Raw genomic sequence first — 23,594 nt, forward strand, 5'->3', positions numbered from 1 at the left:
TCACTGGCTTACTGGTGCTCTCTCATGCCGTCCCTGGAAGGGGTGCGTCACCTGAGTGGGTTGATTCACTGATGTGGTCATCCTGTCTGGGTTGGCGCCCCCCCTTGGGTTGTGCCATGGCGGAGATCTTTGTGGGCTATACTCGGCCTTGTCTCAGGATGGTAAATTGGTGGTTGAAGATATCCCTCTAGTGGTGTGGGGGCTGTGCTTTTGCAAAGTGGATGGGGTTATATCCTTCCTGTTTGGCCCTGTCCGGGGGTGTCCTCGGATGGGGCCACAGTGTCTCCTGACCCCTCCTGTCTCAGCCTCCAGTATTTATGCTGCAGTAGTTTATGTGTCGGGGGGCTAGGGTCAGTTTGTTATATCTGGAGTACTTCTCCTGCCCTATTCGGTGTCCTGTGTGAATCTAAGTGTGCGTTCTCTAATTCTCTCCTTCTCTCTTTCTTTCTCTCTCTCAGAGGACCTGAGCCCTAGGACCATGCCCCAGGACTACCTGACATGATGACTCCTTGCTGTCCCCAGTCCACCTGACCGTGCTGCTGCTCCAGTTTCAACTGTTCTGCCTTATTATTATTTGACCATGCTGGTCATTTATGAACATTTGAACATCTTGGCCATGTTCTGTTATAATCTCCACCCGGCCCAGCCAGAAGAGGACTGGCCACCCCACATAGCCTGGTTCCTCTCTAGGTTTCTTCCTAGGTTTTGGCCTTTCTAGGGAGTTTTTCCTAGCCACCGTGCTTCTACACCTGCATTGCTTGCTGTTTGGGGTTTTATGCTGGGTTTCTGTACAGCACTTTGAGATATCAGCTGATGTACGAAGGGCTATATAAATCAATTTGATTTATTTATTTATATATGTATGTATATATGTATGTATATATACACACATATACATATATATATATATATACACATACACATACGTGTATACATACATATATATATATATATATATACATATACATACATATACACACACACGTGTGTATATATATACACATATGTTTATATATACACACACGTATATATATATATATATATATATACGTGTGTGTATATACATATACATATGTTTATATATACACACACATGTATATGTATATATATATATATATATACACACACACATACACACATGTGTGTATATATACACACACACACATATATATACACACATATATATATATATATACACGTGTGTGATATATATATATACACACATATATATATATACACACACGTGTGTGATATATATAAATACATACACATATTATATATATATATTGTACTACAGTAGTACTGTATTCTGCTGAACCAGAGGAAATGTGGACTAGGCTACTATTTATTAGATTTATAGTAGAGGAATAATATTTATTAAAAAGCAAGACATATGCCATTGACTTAGAGTCCCACAGTGGCAGTGTCATAATACCCATACATCCTAGTGGTCAAACAGGGAAATGGTTCCAATCGTTTTTCTACCATACATTTTTCCCATAGGGGATTTTAGAAACGCTTAAAACAAGGGCTGTGTTTGGTGTAGGCTTACCATGGCGTGCCGTTTTGATTACCATGTAAATCTCCCTAGGACAGGGTGACTTATCAATACTCATCAATATTCACATTTATTTACTCTCAGATTAGAAAATGCTAATCAGCATCAAAGTAGAAATCCCTGCAAAACTACAAATCCCTGCACATCACCGCTAGCTGACACCTTCGCTAACAGGTATTGTGTCAATGTAAAACTTGCACAAGACAGTTCAAATTTAGCCAATGTATTCATTACTACATTTAGCTAACATTAAATAGTTAATCCAGAGATTCTCTGCCTCGATTCGGTTGTCTCGTCCAGATCATCAAGGCATTTGTTGTTCTTTATGATAGCCACATTAGCAGCTATTGTAATTAGCATTTCATTTTGGGGGGGTAAATACAAGCAAATATATTGACAAAAGTCACCTTGTCCTAAAGAGATTTACACGGTTATCAAAACATCACGCCAGTACAGCCTTCAGTGAATTATATATTAAATTGTAAAACATAGAAAAAGTTCTCCTTTTTAGATAAAACTATTCTAAATATATTCCCATCAAGAAAAATAATTGATTAAAACACAGTTTTGCAATGGTCTACAGTAGCCTCAATAGCACTCTGTAGGGTAGCACCATGGTGTAGCCGGAGGACAGCTAGCGTTGGTCCTACTCTTGGTACATTGACTTCAATACAAAACCTAGGAGGCTCTTAGTTCTCACCCCCTTCCATAGACTTACAGTTATGACAACTTCCGGAGAACATCCTTCAACCTATCAGAGCTCATGCAGCATGAACTGACAAGTTGTCCACCCAATCAAAGGATCAGAGAATGAATCTAGTACTGAAAGCATAAGCTACAGCTAGTTAGCGCTGCAGTGCATAAAATGTGGTGAGTAGTTGTCTCCGAGAGAGAGACAATAGTTGAACAGTTTTCAAGAAATACATTTGTTTTTAGTTTCACTTAGCTAGTAAATGTAGCTGGCTAGTTTAGTTACTCAAACACCCAGCTCAAACAGAGGGATGCTATGTTGGCTAGCTGGCTATGAATATCCAACACAACACTGGAACTCAAGTCAAGGTAAGCTTTTGGTATTAGTAATGTATTGCCACCGGGGCCCCGACGGTCTAACTGCTTACTGACTAAACACTAACGTTACTGCATGATTGTAGCTGGTTTGCTAACACATTAGTTATATGAGCTAAGTTGACTAGGACGTTACTTTAGTTAATATGGGGACAACGATGTAGGCTGTGTGTAGCGGTTATGACATGGTATGGCTTGGAAAGGTTTTTTTGCTTGGTCAAATACAGCTGATGTGTTGTTCATTTGAAGTCCACAAGCGAAGGGAAAAGGTGAGAGGAGGAGAGTGCATAGAGGCTAGAACGAATACAACGTGGCTGCTATGAAAGTGAACTGTGTTTATGTGTGATCAGGGATGTATTCATTCTGTTGAAAAATGTTTCTTTAAAACGGATGTAAACAAAACGGGGATAAAATACATGAATTTGTCCAATAGAAACTCTTGTTTGCAAATGTTGGACTAATGATTACACCCTAGATCAGCTAGATGCAGGCAGGAGTGTGCAAGGTGGTATTGAATGCATCACTGTCTGTCCATGGGTCACTGTCATCTCAAAGTTCTCTCTCGGCCTGTGTACACCTACGTTGAAAACTTTAATACATAGGCTAGGTTGTAGCAACCTCATAATGGGTATAGGGAAAATCAGAGTATCATGTAGTATCCTAAACCTATTGAAGTAACATTGAACTCGGTGAATGGAATATGAATGACAGTCATCCAACATGCTGCAATAGAAATAAGGCCACGAAAGACAGCCCTTATTTTACATGTTTCCATGGGAAAAATGAATGATGGAAAAACGAACCATTTACCTGTTTGACTGCCATCCTTTATGGGTATTATGACTCATACTGTGTTACTCTAAGGTATTTCACAACTTTTACACCATTAGTGAAAAGTGAATATATTATACTGTAAATCTCATTTTACCGATATATTCTATACATGTGGAATTTTCCAGCAATATCATAAAAGGGTTAAGGATTAAGGGTTACGGTTAAGGGTTACAATGGAAGATACCCATGTATTTTCTGTAGAGCGACAACAAAAGGTTGCCTTGATATAAAAACAGCCTTCATATAGCACAGTACATATTCCGGTTTACTTTCCTAACATTTTAAAAAGCATTCTTTTTTCAATAGAACATATCTACAGAAGTTTCTCTCTCTCAATTCTGTTCTTAAGTCTCGGTTTTCCTTCAATACCAAAATCTAAAAGCAGAAATACATACTGTATTATAAATAGTTAGACACAGTTCAAATGTTCTAAGTCATTCTGGTCCAGTTGTTCTCTACTATGTGTTCTAAAACCTTAAGATGTTCCTCTGTTTTACATTTCTGAAAGGTGGAAGGTGCTGTATGTTAGGAAGGGCTCCTGTCTGAGTTCTCCGTCTCGCCCTCTGAGATGGCCTGCATGGGGGCTGGGTGCTGCCTGCTGCGGATGCTGTAGCGGCTGCTGGTGGGTGGAGGAGGGATGCGGGATCGGCTCTGTCTGGGACAGGCTGCAGTGGACAGGCCTTTAGGAGAGAAGCCCTCTGTGAAGGGGCTGGGGAGCTTCTCCGTGCCTGGCGGAGGGGAGAGGGGCTTCTCAGCAAGGGGGTCTCCAGGGGCATTGGGGCTGATGGGGCTCTTCAGGATCTCTGTGGCTGACATGCGATAGCTGGAATCTGACCGGCTGCCTTTCTTCAGGAGTAAAAGTTTAAACTCCTCGTGGGAGGTGCTGGACTTCTTCAGGCTGCGGTAGATGGGCCCCGGGGCCTTCTGGGAGCCAGTGGGGGTGGTTGGGGTGCTGGGGTTCACCAGAGAAGTCATAGTGTTGCCAGGTGGGGTGACTGGGGCACACAGACTGCTCCGGGCACTTAACTCTCCAGAGTCCTTCCTACCTAGAACTTTTCTCCTGGATCTATGAAGGAGAGTGGAATAGTGGTTAGGACTGGGTGTAACAGAACAGTAGTTAGGACGGGGTGTAACAGAACAGTAGTTAGGACGGGGTGTAACAGAACAGTAGTTAGGACGGGGTGTAACAGAACAGTAGTTAGGACGGGGTGTAACAGAACAGTAGTTAGGACTGGGTGTAACAGAACAGTAGTTAGGACGGGGTGTAACAGAACAGTAGTTAGGACGGGGTGTAACAGAACAGTAGTTAGGACTGGGTGTAACAGAACAGTAGTTAGGACTGGGTGTAACAGAACAGTAGTTAGGACTGGGTGTAACAGAACAGTAGTTAGGACTGGGTGTAACAGAACAGTAGTTAGGACGGGGTGTAACAGAACAGTAGTTAGGACGGGGTGTAACAGAACAGTAGTTAGGACGGGGTGTAACAGAACAGTAGTTAGGACGGGGTGTAACAGAACCTTGGGTTATGGTTATGGATAACAGAACAGGGGTTATGGTTAACAGAACAGGGGTTAGGGTTATGGATAACATAACAGGGGTTAGGGTTATGGTTAACAGAACAGGGGTTAGGGTTATGGATAACAGAACAGGGGTTAGGGTTATGGATAACAGAACAGGGTTTATGGATAACAGAACAGGGGTTATGGATAACAGAACAGGGGTTATGGATAACAGAACAGGGGTTATGGATAACAGAACAGGGGTTATGGATAACAGAACAGGGGTTAGGGTTATGGTTAACAGAACAGGGGTTAGGGTTATGGATAACATAACAGGGGTTAGGGTTATGGATAACAGAACAGGGGTTATGAATAACAGAACAGGGTTTATGGATAACAGAACAGGGTTTATGGATAACAGAACAGGGGTTATGGATAACAGAACAGGGGTTATGGATAACAGAACAGGGGTTATGGATAACAGAACAGGGGTTAGGGTTATGGTTAACAGAACAGGGGTTATGGATAACAGAACAGGGGTTATGGATAACAGAACAGGGGTTATAGATAACAGAACAGGGGTTAGGGTTATAGATAACAGAGTTACATTTGTAACAGTTAGAGCACCTGTGTTTCTTTCTGGCAAAACAAGGTTTTAGCTTAGTGACAAATCAAACTGTCACCAGAAACCCACCTGTGTATCATGGCAAACAGCTCCTCTGTAGTGCAAGCCTTGGTGGATGACAGGAAGACATCACCCTCAGCCTTGGTCTCCTCACTCAGAGAAAAGATAGAGTTGTCACTGGGTCTGGAATCTGGAAAACAGGGTTGGGCTGGATTAATGTACAAGACAAAGCTTGATTGGTTTAAAGGCACCTCACAATCCTGAATATAAGAGAGCGTCTGGACGCTCTTCTGGACGCTCTTCTAGTCAATGACAGCAACAGTTGAACGGCTGTCTGATGTTTCAACTTTACTGCAGTAGCCCTGCTCTGTGTTTGGGGTGTCTGGGGTAGTCTCTGTGTTTGGGGTAGTCTCTGTGCCTGGGGTAGTCTCTGTGCCTGGGGTAGTCTCTGTGCCTGGGGTAGTCTCTGTGCCTGGGGTAGTCTCTGTGCCTGGGGTAGTCTCTGTGCCTGGGGTAGTCTCTGTGCCTGGGGTGTCTGGGGTAGTCTCTGGGCCAGGGGTAGTCTCTGTGCCTGGGGTAGTCTCTGTGCCTGGGGTGTCTGGGGTAGTCTCTGCGTCTGGGGTAGTCTCTGCGTCTGGGGTAGTCTCCGAGCCTGGGGTAGTCTCCGAGCCTGGGGTAGTCTCTGTGTACGGGGTGTCTGGGGTAGTCTCTGTGTACGGGGTGTCTGGGGCAGTGTGTGTGTCTGGGGCAGTGTGTGTGTCTGGGGTGACCCTGGTGTGGAGGTAGATCCTTCCTCTACTCCTCCCTGCTGCTATCCTGAGAGGCACTAATGGTTGGAACTCCTGAAGACTTACACTCCTCTTGTCTGCCAGCCACATCGCTGATTGGATAAGCTTGCAATGTTTCCGACTGATCACTTTTAACAGGCACTTCGTCTCGACTCTCTGATATTGTGGCTAAGCTGTGCTGACCAGGAAACACTGAAAGGTCTTCAGGTCTCTGTAGTTCAGATGGCTGAGGTGGTAGTGGTCGGTACTGTTCTGCCTCCAGACTGCTGCTACTCCCAGGGAATAGAGCTTTCTGTTCCTCTACCTCCTGACCTGGGGTCACCCCTGTGGACTGAGCCCCCCTCTGGCAGACCTCCTGGTCTAGCAGGGACTGCTGGTCCGTAAGCGGCTGGTGTTGGTCTAGGAGGGGCTGGTGTTGGTCTAGGAGGGGCTGGTGTTGGTTTCTGATGGTATGGTCCTCTTCTGCCAGTCTCTCCTGGTCTGGTAGTCTCTCCTGGTCTGGTAGTCTCTCCTGGTCTGCCAGTGTTTGGTCTACAGGCTGTCTGAAGGAGGTGGTACGCCACTGGGCTTCCGCAGGGTGTCTGTCCTGCCTGTACCTCACACTACTGTGACCTGCTGGGTCCCTAGGGACAGGGCCTTCACTGGGGGCCAACAGTGACTCACAGTACTGTTGAGAGGGGGGAACCTGGGAGTTGTAGGCTGGAGGATTCCTGGTTGTAGACTCAGGGGACCTGCTGCTGGAAGGGGGGCTGATGTTCACAGTGGGACACTTGGGTCTGGTGGCAACATCTGGGCCGGGCCGGGCAGGGCTCCCCTCTCCTTGCTTCCCCACAGACCTCAGCTGGACTGAGTGCAGCACGGTGGGGGTGATGGTCATGGGAAGACTGCTGGAGGTCTCGGTTGCCACTCTGGCCTCAGCCCTGGCCGATGCTGCTGCCGTCTGCTTGCTTTGCTGCAGGAGGTAGAGCTGGTTCCTGTGGCCTGGGGGCTTGGTAGAGACTGGAGGAGGGCTGGTAGGGTTAGGGCTGTAAAGGGCACTGAGGTTCTGGTGGCTGGGGGGGATGACTGGCAGCTCCAGATCTCTGGTGGAGGTGATGGACAGAGATGACTTCCTCTCTGGAATCTTGGGCTTCCTCTTCTGATTGGTGGGTGACAGGGGACTGGGGAAGAAGGCGCAGGGAAAGGAAGAGGTGGGGGTCTCGGATTGGCTGGAGTAGCCACTAGATGGTGACACTAAGCCAGCCAGCCTCTCTGGAGAGGACATCTTGAAGTCCCCTTCTACTGAGGGCAGGGAGGACATCTTGAAGTCTTCTACTGATGGCAGTGAGGGGGTGGATCCTGACTGGGAGGTCTGGGACTCTGAACTCTCCTGAGACTTTATGCATTCTATAACAGTAGTACCGGTAGCAGTGGAGGAGTTAGACAGAGAGCGATAGGGGTCAGTGTTTGACTTCAAGTCATTCACAAGCCAGAGATCTGCATAGTCTGACTGGACAGCTCCCTCATCTTTATAGGAGCCTCTGTCAGAGGAACCAAACAGGCCGGAGCCCGGCATCTCCTCGGTGTCCTCCCTCCGCCAGGTCTCGAGGGCCAATAGGGGTTCCAGAGGGTCTTGCTCCAACCCTAACCCCCCCAAGCCCACCTCCCCTCCCAGAACAGGATCCTCCAGGTGGCCCAGAGCAGGGTGGGGGTCAGGGAGGTTAGGGTGGCCCAGGGAGCCCTCTAGGTCCAGCTGTAACCTTCTCTCTCTGGAACATGACTTTCTTTGCTGCCCGCTGCGGTTCTTTGGTTCGGTGTCATCAGGAGAATCCCCCCCCCCGCTGATCTTCCTTAGTGAGGAGCTGCGTCTGGGGGCAGAGGGCTTGGCCTTAGGTTTCCTCAATGTCAGACAGCGTCTCCCCAGAGTCATGTGCTCCTGTCCACAGTCAGAGTAGTTATACATTAAGCTCTTGCTCCCTTTCAGACCACAGTCAAAGTGCATGGAGGTGTAGTATCCTTCATTGTCTATAGAGTAGTATGATACAGTGTCAGCCTTCTCAGAAGGAGGCTTGTCTGTAATGAAGCTCTCACAGGTAGCCATGCTGGTAAAGCTGGGGTACCCCAGACTCCCCTCCCCCTCTCTGGAGCGCTCAGGGCTGAAGTCATGGAGCCTGGAGTCAGGGTGGGGGTAACTCCACTCCCCATCACTAGCCATGCTGACCCCTGCATCGTCCAGCTGCCGGTCGGTCTGGTATGGGTCCAGGATGAGGATGGGGGCGGGGTCATCTGTAGCGTGGGGGCCGGTGTTCAGCGACAGCTCCGAGTCACAATGGGAGGAGCCAGTGAGCCGGGGGGAGGCAGCCGGGGGGAGTGTCTCAGAGGTGTGGGAAGGGCATGTTGAGCTGCTGCCGCTCCAGTTCCCACTAGAAGATTGGTGGTCGTCTTTATGGTCCATCTGACACCCAACAACCCGCCTGGTGGATGTAGAGTGGAGCGGACTGGAGAAGGTATCTGAGCTGGAGGACATCTCACAGCTCCCCATGTCAACCTTCCGGGGAAGGCGGGATTGGCCCCTCTCAAGCCAGGGGCTGCCAGTGCGCTGCTGGTACTTCAGACTGGCCAGAGGGTGGTCCGGCTGGGACTGGTCATCTGCACCCCCCCCCCCCTTCTCCTTCAGCTCCCCCAACCCATACAGGAAGTCATCAGTCTCGGAAGGAGACAGCTCCTCTTCCTCCTCCTCCTCACTGTGGTGGTGAACCTCAATCAGTCTCCTCCCCTCCCTTGGCTGGCTGCGTGACCGCAGGCGTACCCCCAGCAAAGAGGAGAACATGGCGTTGTTGTGCTCCGAAGTGTCCAGTAGAGATGAGATGTTCCCAGTGGAGAGGGACAGCGGGACGAGGGCGGAACTGACCCCCTGCTGACCACGCTGGTACTGGACCCTCCAGTGGGACGGCGCGCAGACCAGGAAGTCTTCAGTCTGGCAGCCAGAGTCCTTCTTGGTGTTCAGACGACTGCACAGGTCCTCGCTACAGAGCGCAGCGTTGCATCGGACAACCACTGTCCGCTCTCTGGCGCCCGTAGACTCATCAGAATCTGGAGGAGGAGAGGGTCAGAGTTAGACACAGGAGTAGGGGTCAGGGTCCGACGCAGGAGGAGACACCAGGTCAGAGACACAGGAAGAGTGGGTCAGAGTTAGACACAGGAAGAGTGGGTCAGAGTTAGACAGGAGGAGTGGGTCAGAGTTAGACAGGAGGAGTGGGTCAGGGTTAGACACAGGAGGAGTGGGTTAGGGTCAGAATTAGACAGGAGGAGAGGGTCAGAGTGAGACAGGAGGCCAGACTGAATTTACAAAACACACCAAAAATGGTTAGCTGCATAGTGGAGTCTTTTGTTAAGACATGTAGCTAGCTAAAAAGATGAACCATAATCCCAACTCATGACGTAGCAGGTAGCTAACCAACATCTGAAAATGTAGCTAGCTTGACTATCTTAACCGTATACATCATTCATGGAATGGATGCCATGGTCGCCCTTAAGTTTGAAGATGTAATCCGGAGACAGGTGTTTTCTCCATCTTTAACCCTGCATTATAAAGTCAACAGCAAAACGTCAGATAAAGCAATTGGACAAATCCGTCTGTTAAACTTTTCTATAGTAAAGGCTTTACAATTTTGTTTCATTAGAACAGACTGGTATTACTTCTCATTTGTGTAGTGTTGTTTACACTGTTCCAAACAGGCAGATAGATTACAATATCATTTAACAGCACCTGTTTGTCATGCAACAGTCTCTCTTGCACTTTCGACAAGGATTTTACATGAGGCCTAACATGAGGGTGACATGACACATTGCATTCAGAAAGTATTCAGACTTGACTTTTTTCACATTTTGTTAAGTTACAGCCTAACCTGTAAAAACAGGTTTAGACATTTTTGCTAAAATATATATAATGAAATATCACATTTACATAAGTATTCATACCCTTTACTCAGTATTTTGTTGAAGCATCTTTGGGAGCGATTACAGCCATCAGTCTTCTTGGGTATGACGCTACAAGGTTGGCACATCTGTATTTGGGGAGTTTCTCCCATTCTTCTCTGCAGATCCTCTCAAGCTCTGTCAGGTTGGATGGGAGCGTTGCTGCACAGCTATTTTCAGTTGTGTCCAGATATGTTCGATCTGGTTCAAGTCCGGGCTCTGGCGGGGCCACTCAGGACATTCAGAGACTTGTCCCGAGATCACTCCTGCGTTGTCTTGGCTGTGTGCTTAGTGTTGTTGTCCTGTTGGAAGGTTAACCTTTGCCACAGTCTGAGGTCCTGAGCACTCTGGAGCAGGTTTTCATCAAAGATCTCTGTACTTTTACTGAGGAGTGGCTTCCGTCTGGCCACTCTACCATAAAGGCCTGATTGGTGGAGTGCTGCAGAGATGGTTGTCCTACTGGAAGGTTTTCCCATCTTCACAGATGAACTCTGGAGGTCTGTCAGAGTGACCATCAGGTTCTTGTTCACCTACCTGACCAAGGCCCTTCTCCTCACGATTGCTCAATTTGGCCGGACGGCCAGCTCTAGGAAGAGTCTTGGTGGTTCCAAACTTCTTCCATTTAAGAATGATGGAGGCCACTGTGTTCTTGGGGACCTTCAATGCTGCCGAAATGTTTTGGTACTCTTCCCCAGATCTGTGCCTCGACACAATCCTGTCTCGGAACTCTACGGACAATTCCTTCAACCTCATGGCTTGGTATTTGTCTGACATGTATTGTCAACTGTGGGGCCTATATATAAACAGGTGTGTGCCTTTCCAAATCATGTCCAATCAATTGAATTTACCACAGGTGGGCTCCAAATACAAGTCTCATATCAAAGGGTCTGAATACTGTAAATCAGCAAAAAGATTCTAAACACATGTTTTCACTTTGTCATTATGGGGTATTGTGATGTCATTGTGGGGTATTGTGATGTCATTGTGGGGTATTGTGTGTTTGCTCAGTAAAAAAAAAAAATACATAATCCATTTTAGAATAAGGCTGTGACGAAACAAAATGTGGAAAAAGGGTCTGAATACTTTCTGAAGGCACTGTGTGTCTAAAATACTTATATCCACTAGACTAATAAATAAATCAACATTTTCCTTTCAATTATTTAATTAACCTATATTATGTTATTTTAGGTTATCCCTTTGGAGCACATGCAAAAGCGATTTGGAGTTGTTGAACAGAGGTGACAAAATGTATTATAATTCAATGATGAGGATGAAGGTGATTGAATTTAGAACAATAGTGTAAGAATTGCTCTGTCCCGTGTGCACACTCAGAAAAATCTACTTTTGTTTCTACTTTTTCAGAAGAAGCTGTAACTGGTCCGTAGCTTATTACTTACTAAAACTGATGTTACACTAAGGTTGAACAGTTTTAGTAAGGTTTTTATTCTAAGAGAAACTAAAATGGTCTGTTATATTCCATTGTATTCTTAAAATACATGTCTGCTAAAATAACAAGTTAATGGCGCAGCTATATAACCTTGGCTACTAAGCACAGGTAAATAAAAAAGGTTTCACATATTTCCCAGACCAGAGCTATTTAATGTATGTGTTTATGTATTACATTTCCTTGTGGAATGTTACAGAATAGATAACAACAGAAAGAAGTATCTGGTGGCAGAGAGTCTGACAGAATGGAGTAACAGAATGGGGTGGCAGAGAGTCAGGCAGAATGGAGTGGCAGAGAGTCAGGCAGAATGGAGTGGCAGAGAGTGAGGCAGAATGGAGTGTCAGAGAGTCAGGCAGAATGGAGTAACAGAATGGAGTGGCAGAGAGTCAGGCAGAATGGAGTGGCAGAGAGTCAGGCAGAATGGAGTGGCAGAGAGTCAGGCAGAATGGAGTAACAGAATGGAGTGGCAGAGAGTCAGGCCGAATGGAGTGGCAGAGAGTCAGGCCGAATGGAGTGGCAGAGAGTCAGGCAGAATGGAGTGGCAGAGAGTCTGGCAGAATGGAGTAGCAGAGAGTCTGGCAGAATGGAGTGGCAGAGAGTCAGGCAGAATGGAGTGGCAGAGAGTCAGGCAGAATGGAGTGGCAGAGAGTCTGGCAGAATGGAGTGGCAGAGAGTCAGGCAGAATGGAGTAACAGAATGGAGTGGCAGAGAGTCAGGCAGAATGGAGTGGCAGAGAGTCAGGCAGAATGGAATGGCAGAGAGTCAGGCAGAATGGAGTAACAGAATGGAGTGGCAGAGAGTCAGGCAGAATGGAATAACAGAATGGAGTGGCAGAGAGTCAGGCAGAATGGAGTAACAGAATGGAGTGGCAAAGAGTCAGGCAGAATGGAGTAACAGAATGGAGTGGCAGAGAGTCAGGCCGAATGGAGTTGCAGAGAGTCAGGCAGAATGGAGTGGCAGAGAGTCTGGCAGAATGGAGTGGCAGAGAGTCTGGCAGAATGGAGTGGCAGAGAGTCTGGCAGAATGGAGTAGCAGAGAGTCTGGCAGAATGGAGTAGCAGAGAGTCTGGCAGAATGGAGAAGCAGAGAGTCTGGCAGAATGGAGTGGCAGAGAGTCAGGCAGAATGGAGTAACAGAATGGAGTGGCAGAGAGTCAGGCAGAATGGAGTAACAGAATGGAGTGGCAGAGAGTCAGGCAGAATGGAGTAACAGAGTGGAGTTGCAGAGAGTCTGGCAGACTGGAGTGGCAGAGAGTCAGGCAGAATGGAGTAACAGAATGGAGTGGCAAAGAGTCAGGCAGAATGGAGTAACAGAGTGGAGTGGCAGAGAGTCAGGCAGACTGGAGTGGCAGAGAGTCTGGCAGAATGGAGAAGCAGAGAGTCTGGCAGAATGGAGAAGCAGAGAGTCTGGTAAGAATGGAGAAGCAAAGAGTCTGGCAGAATGGAGAAGCAGAGAGTCTGGCAGAATGGAGAAGCAGAGAGTCTGGCAGAATGGAGAAGCAGAGAGTCTGGCAGAATGGAGAAGCAGAGAGTCTGGCAGAATGGAGTGGCAGAGAGTCAGGCAGAATGGAGTAACAGAATGGAGTGGCAGAGAGTCAGGCAGAATGGAGTAACAGAATGGAGTGGCAGATAGTCAGGCAGACTGGAGTGGCAGAGAGTCAGGCAGAATGGAGTAACAAAATGGAGTGGCAGAGAGTCAGGCAGAATGGCGTAACAGAATAGAGTGGCAGAGAGTCAGGCAGAATGGAGTAACAGAATGGAGTGGCAAAGAGTCAGGCAGAATGGAGTAACAGAATGGAGTGGCAGAGAGTCAGGCAGAATGGAGTAGCAGAGAGTCTGGCAGAATGGAGAAGCAGAGAGTCTGGCAGAATGGAGAAGCAGAAAGTCTGGCAGAATGGAGAAGCAGAGAGTCTGGCAGAATGGAGAAGCAGAGAGTCTGGCAGAATGGAGAAGCAGAGAGTCTGGCAGAATGGAGAAGCAGAGAGTCTGGCAGAATGGAGAAGCAGAGAGTCTGGCAGAATGGAGAAGCAGAGAGTCTGGCAGAATGGAGAAGCAGAGAGTCTGGCAGAATGGAGAAGCAGAGAGTCTGGCAGAATGGAGAAGCAGAGAGTCTGGCAGAATGGAGAGGCAGAGAGTCTGGCAGAATGGAGTGGCAGAGAGTCAGGCAGAATGGAGTAACATAATGGAGTGGCAGAGAGTCAGGCAGAATGGAGTAACAGAATGGAGTGGCAGATAGTCAGGCAGACTGGAGTGGCAGAGAGTCAGGCAGAATGGACTAACAAAATGGAGTGGCAGAGAGTCAGGCAGAATGGAGTGGCAGAGAGTCTGGCAGAATGGAGTAGCAGAGAGTCTGGCAGAATGGAGAAGCAGAGAGTCTGGCAGAATGGAGAAGCAGAGAGTCTGGCAGAATGGAGAAAAAGAGAGTCTGGCAGAATGGAGAAGCAGAGAGTCTGGCAGAATGGAGAAGCAGAGAGTCTGGCAGAATGGAGAAGCAGAGAGTCTGGCAGAATGGAGAAGCAGAGAGTCTGGCAGAATGGAGAAGCAGAGAGTCTGGCAGAATGGAGAAGCAGAGAGTCTGGCAGAATGGAGAAGCAGAGAGTCTGGCAGAATGGAGTGGCAGAGACTCAGGCAGAATGGAGTAACAGAATGGAGTGGCAGAGAGTCAGGCAGAATGGAGTAACAGAATGGAGTGGCAGATAGTCAGGCAGACTGGAGTGGCAGAGAGTCAGGCAGAATGGAGTAACAAAATGGAGTGGCAGAGAGTCAGGCAGAATGGCATAACAGAATAGAGTGGCAGAGAGTCAGGCAGAATGGAGTAACAGAATGGAGTGGCAGAGAGTCAGGCAGAATGGAGTGGCAGAGAGTCTGTCAGAATGGAGTAGCAGAGAGTCTGGCAGAATGGAGAAGCAGAGAGTCTGGCAGAATGGAGAAGCAGAGAGTCTGGCAGAATGGAGAAGCAGAGAGTCTGGCAGAATGGAGAAGCAGAGAGTCTGGCAGAATGGAGAAGCAGAGAGTCTGGCAGAATGGAGAAGCAGAGAGTCTGGCAGAATGGAGAAGCAGAGAGTCTGGCAGAATGGAGAAGCAAAGAGTCTGGCAGAATGGAGAAGCAGAGTGTCTGGCAGAATGGAGAAGCAGAGAGTGGCAGAATGGAGAAGCAGAGAGTCTGGCAGAATGGAGTGGCAGAGAGTCAGGCAGAATGGAGTAACAGAATGGAGTGGCAGAGAGTCAGGCAGAATGGAGTAACAGAATGGAGTGGCAGAGAGTCAGGCAGAATGGAGTAACAGAATGGAGTGGCAGATAGTCAGGCAGACTGGAGTGGCATAGAGTCAGGCAGAATGGAGTAACAAAATGAAGTGGCAGAGAGTCAGGCAGAATGGCGTAACAGAATAGAGTGGCAGAGAGTCAGGCAGAATGGAGTAACAGAATGGAGTGGCAGAGAGTCAGGCAGAATGGAGTAACAGAATGGAGTGGCAGAGAGTCAGGCAGACTGGAGTGGCAGAGAGTCAGGCAGAATGGAGTAACAGAATGGAGTGGCAGAGAGTCAGGCAGAATGGAGTGGCAGAGAGTCAGGCAGAATGGAGTAACAGAATGGAGTGGCAGAGAGTCAGGCCGAATGGAGTGGCAGAGAGTCAGGCAGAATGGCGTGGCAGAGAGTCAGGAAGAATGGAGTAACAGTATGGAGTGGCAGAGAGTCAGGCCGAATGGAGTGGCAGAGAGTCAGGCCGAATGGAGTAACAGAATGGAGTGGCAGTGAGTCAGGCAGACTGGAGTGGCAGAGAGTCAGGCAGAATGGAGTGGCAGAGAGTCAGGCAGAATGGAGTAACAGAATGGAGTGGCAGAGAGTCAGGCAGAATGGAGTGGCAGAGAGTCAGGCAGAATGGGGTAACAGAATGGAGTGGCAGAGAGTCAAGCAGAATGGAGTAACAGAATGGAGTGGCAGAGAGTCAGGCCGAATGGAGTGGCAGAGAGTCAGGCCGAATGGAGTGGCAGAGAGTCAGGCAGAATGGAGTAACAGAATGGAGTGGCAGAGAGTCAGGCAGAATGGAGTGGCAGAGAGTCAGGCAGAATGGGGTAACAGAATGGAGTGGCAGAGAGTCAAGCAGAATGGAGTAACAGAATGGAGTGGCAGAGAGTCAGGCCGAATGGAGTGGCAGAGAGTCAGGCCGAATGGAGTGGCAGAGAGTCAGGCAGAATGGAGTGGCAGAGAGTCAGGCAGAATGGAGTGGCAGAGAGTCTGGCAGAATGGAGTAGCAGAGAGTCTGGCAGAATGGAGTAGCAGAGAGTCTGGCAGAATGGAGTAGCAGAGAGTCAGGCAGAATGGAGTGGCAGAGAGTCAGGCAGAATGGAGTGGCAGAGAGTCAGGCAGAATGGAGTGGCAGAGAGTCAGGCAGAATGGAGTGGCAGAGAGTCTGGCAGAATGGAGTGGCAGAGAGTCTGGCAGAATGGAGTAACAGAATGGAGTGGCAGAGAGTCAGGCAGAATGGAGTAGCAGAGAGTCATGCAGAATCGAATGGCAGAGAGTCTGGCAGAATGGAGTGGCAGAGAGTCTGGCAGAATGGAGTAACAGAATGGAGTGGCAGAGAGTCTGGCAGAATGGAGTAACAGAATGGAGTGGCAAAGAGTCAGGCAGAATGGAGTAACAGAATGGAGTGGCAGAGAGTCTGGCAGAATGGAGTGGCAGAGAGTCTGGCAGAATGGAGAAGCAGAGAGTCAGGCAGAATGGAGTAACAGAATGGAGTGGCAGAGAGTCAGGCAGAATGGAGTGGCAGAGAGTCAGGCAGAATGGGGTAACAGAATGGAGTGGCAGAGAGTCAAGCAGAATGGAGTAACAGAATGGAGTGGCAGAGAGTCAGGCCGAATGGAGTGGCAGAGAGTCAGGCCGAATGGAGTGGCAGAGAGTCAGGCAGAATGGAGTGGCAGAGAGTCAGGCAGAATGGAGTGGCAGAGAGTCTGGCAGAATGGAGTAGCAGAGAGTCTGGCAGAATGGAGTAGCAGAGAGTCTGGCAGAATGGAGTAGCAGAGAGTCTGGCAGAATGGAGTGGCAGAGAGTCAGGCAGAATGGAGTGGCAGAGAGTCAGGCAGAATGGAGTGGCAGAGAGTCAGGCAGAATGGAGTGGCAGAGAGTCTGGCAGAATGGAGTGGCAGAGAGTCTGGCAGAATGGAGTAACAGAATGGAGTGGCAGAGAGTCAGGCAGAATGGAGTAGCAGAGAGTCATGCAGAATCGAATGGCAGAGAGTCTGGCAGAATGGAGTGGCAGAGAGTCTGGCAGAATGGAGTAACAGAATGGAGTGGCAGAGAGTCTGGCAGAATGGAGTAACAGAATGGAGTGGCAAAGAGTCAGGCAGAATGGAGTAACAGAATGGAGTGGCAGAGAGTCTGGCAGAATGGAGTGGCAGAGAGTCTGGCAGAATGGAGTGGCAGAGAGTCTGGCAGAATGGAGTAGCAGAGAGTCTGGCAGAATGGAGAAGCAGAGAGTCTGGCAGAATGGAGAAGCAGAGAGTCTGGCAGAATGGAGAAGCAGAGAGTCTGGCAGAATGGAGTGGCAGAGAGTCAGGCAGAATGGAGTGGCAGAGAGTCTGGCAGAATGGAGTGGCAGAGAGTCTGGCAGAATGGAGTGGCAGAGAGTCTGGCAGAATGGAGTGGCAGAGAGTCTGGCAGAATGGAGTGGCAGAGAGTCTGGCAGAATGGAGTAACAGAATGGAGTGGCAGAGAGTCAGGCAGAATGGAGTAGCAGAGAGTCATGCAGAATCGAATGGCAGAGAGTCTGGCAGAAAGAAGTAACAGAATGGAGTGGCAGAGAGTCAGGCAGAATGGAGTAACAGAATGGAGTGGCATAGAGTCAGGCAGAATGGAGTAGCAGAGAGTCATGCAGAATCGAATGGCAGAGAGTCAGGCAGAATGGAGTAACAGAATGGAGTGGCAGAGAGTCAGGCAGAATGGAGTAACAGAATGGAGTGGCAAAGAGTCAGGCAGACTGGAGTGGCAGAGAGTCAGGCAGAATGGAGTAACAAAATGGAGTGGCAGAGAGTCAGGCAGAATGGCGTAACAGAATAGAGTGGCAGAGAGTCAGGGAGAATGGAGTAACAGAATGGAGTGGCAGAGAGTCAGGCAGAATGGAGTGGCAGAGAGTCTGGCAGAATGGAGTAGCAGAGAGTCTGGCAGAATGGAGAAGCAGAGAGTCTGGCAGAATGGAGAAGCAGAGAGTCTGGCAGAATGGAGAAGCAGAGAGTCTGGCAGAATGGAGAAGCAAAGAGTCTGGCAGAATGGAGAAGCAGAGAGTCTGGCAGAATGGAGAAGCAGAGAGTCTGGCAGAATGGAGAAGCAAAGAGTCTGGCAGAATGGAGAAGCAGAGAGTCTGGCAGAATGGAGAAGCAGAGAGTCTGGCAGAATGGCGAAGCAGAGAGTCTGGCAGAATGGAGAAGCAGAGAGTCTGGCAGAATGGAGAAGCAGAGAGTCTGGCAGAATGGAGAAGCAGAGAGTCTGGCAGAATGGAGAAGCAAAGAGTCTGGCAGAATGGAGAAGCAGAGAGTCTGGCAGAATGGAGAAGCAGAGAGTCTGGCAGAATGGCGAAGCAGAGAGTCTGGCAGAATGGAGAAGCAGAGAGTCTGGCAGAATGGAGTAGCAGAGAGTCTGGCAGAATGGAGAAGCAGAGAGTCTGGCAGAATGGAGAAGCAGAGAGTCTGGAAGAATGGAGAAGCAGAGAGTCTGGCAGAATTGAGTGGCAGAGAGTCTGGCAGAATGGAGTAGCAGAGAGTCTGGCAGAATGGAGTAACAGAATGGAGTGGCAAAGAGTCAGGCAGACTGGAGTGGCAGAGAGTCAGGCAGAATGGAGTAACAAAATGGAGTGGCAGAGAGTCAGGCAGAATGGCGTAACAGAATAGAGTGGCAGAGAGTCAGGGAGAATGGAGTAACAGAATGGAGTGGCAGAGAGTCAGGCAGAATGGAGTGGCAGAGAGTCTGGCAGAATGGAGTAGCAGAGAGTCTGGCAGAATGGAGAAGCAGAGAGTCTGGCAGAATGGAGAAGCAGAGAGTCTGGCAGAATGGAGAAGCAGAGAGTCTGGCAGAATGGAGAAGCAGAGAGTCTGGCAGAATGAAGAAGCAGAGAGTCTGGCAGAATGGAGAAGCAGAGAGTCTGGCAGAATGGAGAAGCAAAGAGTCTGGCTGAATGGAGAAGCAGAGAGTCTGGCAGAATGGAGAAGCAGAGAGTCTGGCAGAATGGCGAAGCAGAGAGTCTGGCAGAATGGAGAAGCAGAGAGTCTGGCAGAATGGAGTGGCAGAGAGTCAGGCAGAATGGAGTAACAGAATGGAGTGGCAGAGAGTCAGGCAGAATGGAGTAACAGAATGGAGTGGCAAAGAGTGAGGCAGAATGGAGTAACAGAATGGAGTGGCAGAGAGTCTGGCAGAATGGAGTGGCAGAGAGTCAGGCAGAATGGAGTAGCAGAGAGTCTGGCAGAATGGAGAAGCAGAGAGTCTGGCAGAATGGAGAAGCAGAGAGTCTGGCAGAATGGAGAAGCAGAGAGTCTGGCAGAATGGAGAAGCAGAGAGTCTGGCAGAATGGAGAAGCAGAGAGTCTGGCAGAATGGAGAAGCAGAGAGTCTGGCAGAATGGAGTGGCAGAGAGTCAGGCAGAATGGAGTAACAGAATGGAGTGGCAGAGAGTCAGGCAGAATGGAGTAACAGAATGGAGTGGCAAAGAGTGAGGCAGAATGGAGTAACAGAATGGAGTGGCAGAGAGTCTGGCAGAATGGAGTGGCAGAGAGTCAGGCAGAATGGAGTAGCAGAGAGTCTGGCAGAATGGAGAAGCAGAGAGTCTGGCAGAATGGAGAAGCAGAGAGTCTGGCAGAATGGAGAAGCAGAGAGTCTGGCAGAATGGAGAAGCAGAGAGTCTGGCAGAATGGAGAAGCAGAGAGTCTGGCAGAATGGAGAAGCAGAGAGTCTGGCAGAATGGAGAAGCAGAGAGTCTGGCAGAATGGAGAAGCAGAGAGTCTGGCAGAATGGAGAAGCAAAGAGTCTGGCAGAATGGAGAAGCAGAGAGTCTGGCAGAATGGAGAAGCAGAGAGTCTGGCAGAATGGAGAAGCAGAGAGTCTGGCAGAATGGAGTGGCAGAGAGTCAGGCAGAATGGAGTAACAGAATGGAGTGGCAGAGTGTCAGGCAGAATGGAGTAACAAAATGGAGTGGCAGAGAGTCAGGCAGAATGGCGTAACAGAATAGAGTGGCAGAGAGTCAGGCAGAATGGAGTAACAGAATGGAGTGGCAGAGAGTCAGGCAGAATGGAGTAGCAGAGAGTCTGGCAGAATGGAGAAGCAGAGAGTCTGGCAGAATGGAGAAGCAGAGAGTCTGGAAGAATGGAGAAGCAGAGAGTCTGGCAGAATTGAGTGGCAGAGAGTCTGGCAGAATGGAGTAGCAGAGAGTCTGGCAGAATGGAGTAACAGAATGGAGTGGCAAAGAGTCAGGCAGACTGGAGTGGCAGAGAGTCAGGCAGAATGGAGTAACAAAATGGAGTGGCAGAGAGTCAGGCAGAATGGCGTAACAGAATAGAGTGGCAGAGAGTCAGGGAGAATGGAGTAACAGAATGGAGTGGCAGAGAGTCAGGCAGAATGGAGTGGCAGAGAGTCTGGCAGAATGGAGTAGCAGAGAGTCTGGCAGAATGGAGAAGCAGAGAGTCTGGCAGAATGGAGAAGCAGAGAGTCTGGCAGAATGGAGAAGCAGAGAGTCTGGCAGAATGGAGAAGCAGAGAGTCTGGCAGAATGAAGAAGCAGAGAGTCTGGCAGAATGGAGAAGCAGAGAGTCTGGCAGAATGGAGAAGCAAAGAGTCTGGCAGAATGGAGAAGCAGAGAGTCTGGCAGAATGGAGAAGCAGAGAGTCTGGCAGAATGGCGAAGCAGAGAGTCTGGCAGAATGGAGAAGCAGAGAGTCTGGCAGAATGGAGTGGCAGAGAGTCAGGCAGAATGGAGTAACAGAATGGAGTAGCAGAGAGTCAGGCAGAATGGAGTAACAGAATGGAGTGGCAAAGAGTGAGGCAGAATGGAGTAACAGAATGGAGTGGCAGAGAGTCTGGCAGAATGGAGTGGCAGAGAGTCAGGCAGAATGGAGTAGCAGAGAGTCTGGCAGAATGGAGAAGCAGAGAGTCTGGCAGAATGGAGAAGCAGAGAGTCTGGCAGAATGGAGAAGCAGAGAGTCTGGCAGAATGGAGAAGCAGAGAGTCTGGCAGAATGGAGAAGCAGAGAGTCTGGCAGAATGGAGAAGCAGAGAGTCTGGCAGAATGGAGAAGCAAAGAGTCTGGCAGAATGGAGAAGCAGAGAGTCTGGCAGAATGGAGAAGCAGAGAGTCTGGCAGAATGGAGAAGCAGAGAGTCTGGCAGAATGGAGTGGCAGAGAGTCAGGCAGAATGGAGTAACAGAATGGAGTGGCAGAGTGTCAGGCAGAATGGAGTAACAAAATGGAGTGGCAGAGAGTCAGGCAGAATGGCGTAACAGAATAGAGTGGCAGAGAGTCAGGCAGAATGGAGTAACAGAATGGAGTGGCAGAGAGTCAGGCAGAATGGAGTAGCAGAGAGTCTGGCAGAATGGAGAAGCAGAGAGTCTGGCAGAATGGAGAAGCAGAGAGTCTGGAAGAATGGAGAAGCAGAGAGTCTGGCAGAATTGAGTGGCAGAGAGTCTGGCAGAATGGAGTAGCAGAGAGTCTGGCAGAATGGAGACGCAGAGAGTCTGGCAGAATGGAGAAGCAGAGAGTCTGGCAGAATGGAGAAGCAGAGAGTCTGGCAGAATGGAGAAGCAGAGAGTCTGGCAGAATGGAGTGGCAGAGAGTCAGGCAGAATGGAGTGGCAGAGAGTCTGGCAGAATGGAGTGGCAGAGAGTCTGGCAGAATGGAGTGGCAGAGAGTCTGGCAGAATGGAGTGGCAGAGAGTCTGGCAGAATGGAGTGGCAGAGAGTCTGGCAGAATGGAGTAACAGAATGGAGTGGCAGAGAGTCAGGCAGAATGGAGTAGCAGAGAGTCATGCAGAATCGAATGGCAGAGAGTCTGGCAGAAAGAAGTAACAGAATGGAGTGGCAGAGAGTCAGGCAGAATGGAGTAACAGAATGGAGTGGCATAGAGTCAGGCAGAATGGAGTAGCAGAGAGTCATGCAGAATCGAATGGCAGAGAGTCAGGCAGAATGGAGTAACAGAATGGAGTGGCAGAGAGTCAGGCAGAATGGAGTAACAGAATGGAGTGGCAAAGAGTCAGGCAGACTGGAGTGGCAGAGAGTCAGGCAGAATGGAGTAACAAAATGGAGTGGCAGAGAGTCAGGCAGAATGGCGTAACAGAATAGAGTGGCAGAGAGTCAGGGAGAATGGAGTAACAGAATGGAGTGGCAGAGAGTCAGGCAGAATGGAGTGGCAGAGAGTCTGGCAGAATGGAGTAGCAGAGAGTCTGGCAGAATGGAGAAGCAGAGAGTCTGGCAGAATGGAGAAGCAGAGAGTCTGGCAGAATGGAGAAGCAGAGAGTCTGGCAGAATGGAGAAGCAGAGAGTCTGGCAGAATGGAGAAGCAGAGAGTCTGGCAGAATGGAGAAGCAGAGAGTCTGCCAGAATGGAGAAGCAAAGAGTCTGGCAGAATGGAGAAGCAGAGAGTCTGGCAGAATGGAGAAGCAGAGAGTCTGGCAGAATGGAGAAGCAGAGAGTCTGGCAGAATGGAGAAGCAGAGAGTCTGGCAGAATGGCGAAGCAGAGAGTCTGGCAGAATGGAGAAGCAGAGAGTCTGGCAGAATGGAGAAGCAGAGAGTCTGGCAGAATGGAGAAGCAGAGAGTCTGGCAGAATGGAGAAGCAAAGAGTCTGGCAGAATGGAGAAGCAGAGAGTCTGGCAGAATGGAGAAGCAGAGAGTCTGGCAGAATGGCGAAGCAGAGAGTCTGGCAGAATGGAGAAGCAGAGAGTCTGGCAGAATGGAGTGGCAGAGAGTCAGGCAGAATGGAGTAACAGAATGGAGTGGCAGAGAGTCAGGCAGAATGGAGTAACAGAATGGAGTGGCAAAGAGTGAGGCAGAATGGAGTAACAGAATGGAGTGGCAGAGAGTCTGGCAGAATGGAGTGGCAGAGAGTCAGGCAGAATGGAGTAGCAGAGAGTCTGGCAGAATGGAGAAGCAGAGAGTCTGGCAGAATGGAGAAGCAGAGAGTCTGGCAGAATGGAGAAGCAGAGAGTCTGGCAGAATGGAGAAGCAGAGAGTCTGGCAGAATGGAGAAGCAGAGAGTCTGGCAGAATGGAGAAGCAGAGAGTCTGGCAGAATGGAGAAGCAAAGAGTCTGGCAGAATGGAGAAGCAGAGAGTCTGGCAGAATGGAGAAGCAGAGAGTCTGGCAGAATGGAGAAGCAGAGAGTCTGGCAGAATGGAGTGGCAGAGAGTCAGGCAGAATGGAGTAACAGAATGGAGTGGCAGAGTGTCAGGCAGAATGGAGTAACAAAATGGAGTGGCAGAGAGTCAGGCAGAATGGCGTAACAGAATAGAGTGGCAGAGAGTCAGGCAGAATGGAGTAACAGAATGGAGTGGCAGAGAGTCAGGCAGAATGGAGTAGCAGAGAGTCTGGCAGAATGGAGAAGCAGAGAGTCTGGCAGAATGGAGAAGCAGAGAGTCTGGAAGAATGGAGAAGCAGAGAGTCTGGCAGAATTGAGTGGCAGAGAGTCTGGCAGAATGGAGTAGCAGAGAGTCTGGCAGAATGGAGTAACAGAATGGAGTGGCAAAGAGTCAGGCAGACTGGAGTGGCAGAGAGTCAGGCAGAATGGAGTAACAAAATGGAGTGGCAGAGAGTCAGGCAGAATGGCGTAACAGAATAGAGTGGCAGAGAGTCAGGGAGA

General features: G+C 49.2%; 1 protein-coding gene across 6 annotated transcripts in view; it reads right to left on the bottom strand.

Annotated features, from left to right (window-relative positions):
• Positions 1–1,344: 1,344 nt before the first annotated feature.
• The window catches only part of LOC110523811 (actin remodeling regulator NHS), a 154,415-nt gene continuing 132,165 nt past the window's right edge, over positions 1,345–23,594 (bottom strand). For all 6 annotated transcript variants that reach the window (XM_036976771.2, XM_036976852.2, XM_036976810.2 and 3 more), the window contains 3 exons: positions 6,436–9,441; positions 5,651–5,771; positions 1,345–4,523 (listed from right to left, as the gene is read on the bottom strand). In XM_036976771.2, the coding sequence (XP_036832666.1) occupies positions 3,983–4,523; positions 5,651–5,771; positions 6,436–9,441 (3,668 nt within the window). In that variant the 3' untranslated portion in view covers positions 1,345–3,982. The remainder of the gene's footprint in view (positions 4,524–5,650; positions 5,772–6,435; positions 9,442–23,594) is intronic.

This window comes from Oncorhynchus mykiss, chromosome 1 (assembly GCF_057628025.1).
Source record: "Oncorhynchus mykiss isolate SJ-2025 chromosome 1, ASM5762802v1, whole genome shotgun sequence".
Taxonomy (NCBI): domain Eukaryota; kingdom Metazoa; phylum Chordata; class Actinopteri; order Salmoniformes; family Salmonidae; genus Oncorhynchus; species Oncorhynchus mykiss.